Source organism: Bacillus rossius, chromosome 7 (genome assembly GCF_032445375.1).
Source record: "Bacillus rossius redtenbacheri isolate Brsri chromosome 7, Brsri_v3, whole genome shotgun sequence".
Taxonomy (NCBI): Eukaryota; Metazoa; Arthropoda; class Insecta; order Phasmatodea; family Bacillidae; genus Bacillus; species Bacillus rossius.
The window spans coordinates 68,889,778-68,895,777 of NC_086335.1; the positions used below are offsets into that span (position 1 = coordinate 68,889,778).

Sequence of the window (6,000 nt, forward strand, 5' to 3'; positions counted from 1 at the left end):
GTCTTGTAAAAATGTATATCTTTCGTATACATTTTACAATCATAATTATTTCACCAGTGAATATGTCTAGGATCTCTCGACCTACTAAATTAAAACAGCAAGCATCCTATACCACAAACTAATTCCATCAGGATCGGATTAATTTGGATACGTGATACGAAACTATTAGTACAAAAATGAAACCTACACCAGTGAAATGAAAATCGACAAGTATTTTTCCGAAACAGGGTCTATATTATTTGACTATGAAATAAATTTATGAAAGAAATAAGTGTTCTCTAGCAAAAATGTCATCCCTATTTATTTGTTTGTATAGAATTACTTCGTTGGTTTTGGCTTAATATATAACCTAACAAAATCATGAGTTTCAATAAAAGAGTAAAGTTGAAAACACACGGTTTTGAATCGTAAATTGTAATATTATGGTTTAATACAAAGCAGGTTTGACGTCGAAGTAGTTTTTGGTTAATTTAATTATATCTGTTGCAAGATAGAGTTCGCGGCATATTTCTTTACTGCAGCTGTAAACATTCCGAATCACAATACAAACAATTAGCTGACTAACATTCTACCAGAAAAAAAACTGTCTTGCAACAAACGTTACCAAACTCTGGTTTATTTCATTACCAACACACCCATTATTACACCACACGCTTCGTCAGGTTCCGGTTAGCCAACCGCAGGCTAAGTATGGGTCATAATACACCCCTCGTTCGTTAACCTGCGGCTAGCCTAACCTGAAGGCTAGCTAACCTGTAGATGTAGCCGGAGGTCATAATACCGGCCCTTAGTTATTTAATTCTCGGTGTATTTAATTAAAAATATTCGAAACATTTTCGCTACTTTAAATATGGAAAAATGTTTCATCGATCATATTGGAGAACATATAGTTTGTTATTTACATTAAATGTTCTAGAAGTTCCTAGAATATTCCAAATTAAATATCTTTCGAAATCTACCTACGTCTGTATACTGTGCGAAGGGGGATTTTATTTTATCATTGGTCGACTAGCATCGTTTCGCACATAAAATAATTAAAAAATATATCACGAAGTCTTGCAAGAAATGTTTCAAGAAGCAGTTAAATGTTACCATCAGGCAACCCAAGATGTTTGTCGCTGACGCAATTGCTAGAGTGAACTACACAATCCCTGTAGTGTGCATGATATTGACAGTATCTTCAACTTTTACCATAAGTGGAATAGAACATATGTTGAAAAAATTCCCATTGGTTGGTTTTGTAGAAGGATGGGGAGTCCTTCTTAACATAAGCACATATTTGTGTACCTTAAAATAATGGAGGTAATACGATCGTACCATTTGATGATCGTGTATGATTTTTTTTTACGTTTAATGGGACTGCCCAACTATGTATTGCAGCTATAGCTGTCATACTTGCTTAGATATCGGTTTCGAGCATGCTGTAATTGACAAAATAGAGCATACTACTTATTTGTAATGTTCCTTCATTTCTCAAACAAATACAAACAGGGTCTTGCAGGCGTGAGTTTTTCTCTCAATTGTGTATTTATGTAGTCACGAGAAGGTAAATCTGTCTCTTTGATGTTTGTAGCATCGTGTGTCGTAGTTGCATCATTTTTATTGTTTGTATTTTTTTTTTAGGTGACGTTTCGACCTCGTGCCATTCCAGTTTCAAGTGGAAGACTCGTTGCCTCGTGTGGTAACAAGGACCGCCGGGTTCTTGTGGCGAATGGAGTTGTTCTGTTCTTCTGGACTGTCGCTGAAGCGGCGAGGTGGGAGTGGGACATGGCTGAACTGTGCGTGTGGGGAGACCTAAGATGCAGATAAAGTTCTGCCATTCCCGATTACACCCGAACAATTCACCTTCGGCCAACTTCGGGATTTGTTTTATTTTTGCGCAGGAAAAATGAATTCAAATATTGAAAGTGGTCGGTTAGGTTAACTACATTAAAACACTTTAGAACACTATGGACGGTTAGTTAGGTTAGTATAGCTACATTAAAGTAAATATATTTAAATAAACCCGAGGTTGGCCGAAGGTGAATATTCGGGCGTGTTCGGGCAGGGACAGAACTTGATGGACATCTTAGGCCACCCGTCGCTGAAGCGGCGAGGTGGGAGTGGTGCCGAGGTGGGAGTGGGACCTGACTGAACTCTGCGTGTGAGGTCGTACCGCGTGTGCGTCGCTGGACGCCAGTGCGTGAGGTCCCAACTGCCGTGCTGGTCGCATCGCGCCAGTCAAGAGCATGTCTGTGTCAGCGCGACCCTCGCCAGAGTCATGCACAGGGCAACCGTGACGTTGTGTGGCGGAGAAATCAAGATAGAGGTGTAATGCAAGTCCCTTGAAGTTCTTCCATGGATCTCCACAGAGAGTTCCGTGTATTAAAAAGATTATGAAACACTCGTTTCAGCCATTTTTTACTTTCCTAAAACAATACAGCTTGAAGACGACATCTGGAAACAACCACTCATGCGCCCTCGGCGTATTAGAGTAAGGAAATTTTTAAATTTTTGTGTTTATAAATATTAGCATTCAGATTGCATATATCTTGCTTAGATTTTTTATTTGTCCGATAGTTTAATCTACTTTCATTTTTCCTTCCTCGGTTTGTTCGTTTTTTTTTTTGTTTTTTTTTCAGTTGTGCTAGTTTATTTGCAACTATCAATTCAACTTTATCCTTATCCCAGAGGAAACTCTTTTAGATGCTTTTATAGATTGACTGGCCACATTAACATAATCTTTCTTGGCTCAAAGGCATAGCGCACATTCATAGTACTTGTGCAATAGTTAAGATATATTCACAATAAAGGATGGATAATTTCAAACTTGAATTTGGATGCTAATATCGTTAGGAATTGTAGATTGTATTTTCTAAAGGTTTCATTTAAATTTCTGTGTACACAAATGTCTAATGTGCTGATAAAAATTGTACCAGTCATGTTTAGTGCAACTCCATGTGACACTAGTTGTTGATTTTGTGAAACCGGAAATTACATATCTTTCGTTAGCATAACTTCTATAAGGCTCTTTTTTTATTATTTAATGTAGTACTTTCCTTGTGAAATTAACTATTTGGTGGCACCTATATTTTACATAAATTTTATGTCCTGTTATCGTGGCATAGAAGAGATTGTAATTCCATCCTAAAGTCAAGTTAGACACCCAGTTTCTTCATTAAAATGCATCACTACAGAATTATTTGGCACACAACTTCAGAGCATAGGTAGCCATCGCCATATATATATATATATATATATATATATAAAATATGCAAAACACATATACAAGCTTCACATTATTTTAACAGGTTATGTTTTATCTAATCATATTTATGTTATTTGTTACTTGGAATTATCTTTGAAAGATTTGTGCAATGGGAGTGCATGACTTGATGTATGCTTTTGGACATACGCCATTGCTAAGCACATGTATGTTTGTAGAAGAAAATACAAAAAACACAAAAGACAAAAACACAAATTAAGCAAAAAATTGCTGTTGTCAACAGAATATAAACACCACATAATATTCCATAACAGAAATATGGTCAACAAAGAAAAACATAAAAAATGGACTAACAGAACGAAAAAACCCTTACAAATGATGACAGCACAAAATATTGAATACAAACAAAAAAAAATTCAGCACAACCGTTGAAACGAGACAAAAACACGACAAAACGAAAAGACGAAACGAACACAATAGTTTTCCAAAAACAGAAGAGAACGAAAAAAACCCCACAAATGATGACAGCACAAAAATATTGAACCCAAAAAAATTCAGCACAGCAGTTGAAACGAGACAAAAACACGACGAAACGAAAAAGACCAAACAAACACAATAGTTTTCTAAAACAGAAACAAGACTAGTGTCCACCCGTGGAACAGTAGCGTATACTTTCACTTGCCACGCCTGGCAGTGTCATGTACCACGCTCATTTGTACTTGCTCGTGGTTGCAATTGATTGAACTGAAAATTAAAATGTCCGAGGTAAAATACAAAACATTTAGGGTGCATTGGTCCAGTGCCTTGAAGTGTTGTTGAATTGGAAGCCTCTGCCATCTACTCCTCTTGTTCTTTTGTGTGTATAGAATTATGAAAAGTGACACACATACGTTTTTCGACGTTGCCTTAGCAGAGGGGAGGGAGCAGATATCACCCACCGCATTTTAGAAGTGTGGTTCTCCCTGAATAGTGAAGTGGAATGAGTTCCGTCAGTTGTTACTTGCGAAAAGGGGGGGGGGGGGGGGGGACCTTGATGCATCAAAGCCCGCCCTTTTCCTCACTGGAAGCGCGAACTACATCCCTTGGCACATATAGGTACCTGGCCATTGTTGCAGGCGGTAGGGCACACAGACAACAGAATTAGTATTAATAATTATGTTTGTATTTAATTTATTTACTCAGTTACAATGCTATGTACAAACTAGGTGTTTTTAAGGCTGTTAAAGAGGTCCAAAAATCGTCCCTACTTCAGAATGACTTCAAACTGATACATCACTCACAATAGCATGAAAACTGTGGCCGAGCACCCTGACAGCGCTGTATAAGACTCAGGGTCGCGCCGCTGGGCATTCAGTGGCGAGACAGCCTTCAAAGGGGGAGGGTGTATCGCTCCGCTCCCGAACAATGGAAAGGCGATGCGCGTAAGAAAATGGACAGTGTCACTCCTAGCGGAGAGAAACCTAACTGCTTGAAAGCCGGAGCAGGTAGTCGCGCTGGCTTGGACTAGGGGAAGGGGGAGGATGTGACAGCTCGGGCTCGGACGGTCCTCGCTGCCCGGCTCACAGGCCAGCAGGGCGCGGCGTCACACGTGTTCCTGCTCCGCAGACAATACAGCTACCATTTCGCATATACTTCCTAGATTTTCTATAATGTTGCTTCATCCATATGCGCTCGGCCTGTGCAATAGATAAGCTTATGTAATTTATAGAGGCATAAATATTTTATTTACTTATTGTCTACATCCAATAATACAGTAAATCAATATACATTTATATTGCAGAATGAGAGCCGTAACATTTTCCAATATGCATTATTGTATTTTATATGCCAAGACAAAACCTGCTGCAATAATTTTTTAAAAAAAATTATCCTTGTCCAAGGGGGATTGGAAGATTGAACTGTTTCATTATATTTAAGAATAAACATTATTCAAGACTTAAATCACACGGCTAACGATGTGACTATTTTTGCATCAAATTACTTTATTAATACTTCCTTGATTTTCCCCACCAGTAGACTTGATTGCACTATTCACATGAAACACATTACGAAACCTGCAAGCTACAATGGCTATAAATCGATTCAGTATCCGTTGTTAGATCTTTATAAAACCAAAAGAGTTTTACTGTCATTTGCCTCATGTTCTGAAAACAAAAGAAGACTCATTTAAAATGCGGCGAGATGGCCGAAGCTGCGTTGTTTCGAAACTTATCTCCAGCAAGACTGAAATTATTCTGTCAAGTAGTTCACAGCCCACTAGACCCCTGTAGATGCCGTCGCATGTAGCCTAGGTGAGCAGGGTGATGCTAATATTTTAATGACTTTTTTTTTAAATCATGTTTTATTAACGTTACCCGATTTATGCAATAACTATTTTTAGAGGCCGGTGCACAAACTGACACGAAAGTACATTATATATTTAATGTAATAAAGTAATTATAGGTATCATTGATGTGTCAGTCACTTGGTTACACATAGCACGCCAACATCTCTCCACGGCAATCCGGGTTTCCGGACAAATACCACTTGGGATGTTTGGTGATTGAGAGACGCGGAGAACGCTGTGAGTCTGAACCAGTCTTCTTCAGTTATCCCTCACGTCAACGACGGTTTGAAAATATTAAAGTTCTTTGTATTTGTCACTACAACACTGATAGAGTGGCATATGGACAATTTTTTTAAGTAAGAAAATATATTTTAAATAAAAAATAAATGCACCAGACAACTCAACATTTCCCCTCAGTGATAGGTGTGCTGCACGTGGAAAACGGTGATCATACTTGCAAATTGAGCTA

At 38.2% G+C, this 6,000-nt stretch overlaps 1 protein-coding gene across 1 annotated transcript in view; it reads left to right on the forward strand.

Annotated features, from left to right (window-relative positions):
- LOC134534300 (protein PRRC2A-like) overlaps window positions 1–3,000 on the forward strand; it is a 108,981-nt gene extending 105,981 nt beyond the window's left edge. The window contains exon 24 of the mRNA XM_063372667.1: window positions 1,624–3,000. Within this exon, the coding sequence (XP_063228737.1) occupies window positions 1,624–1,809 (186 nt within the window). The 3' untranslated portion in view covers window positions 1,810–3,000. The remainder of the gene's footprint in view (window positions 1–1,623) is intronic.
- The last annotated feature ends 3,000 nt before the right edge of the window (window positions 3,001–6,000 follow it).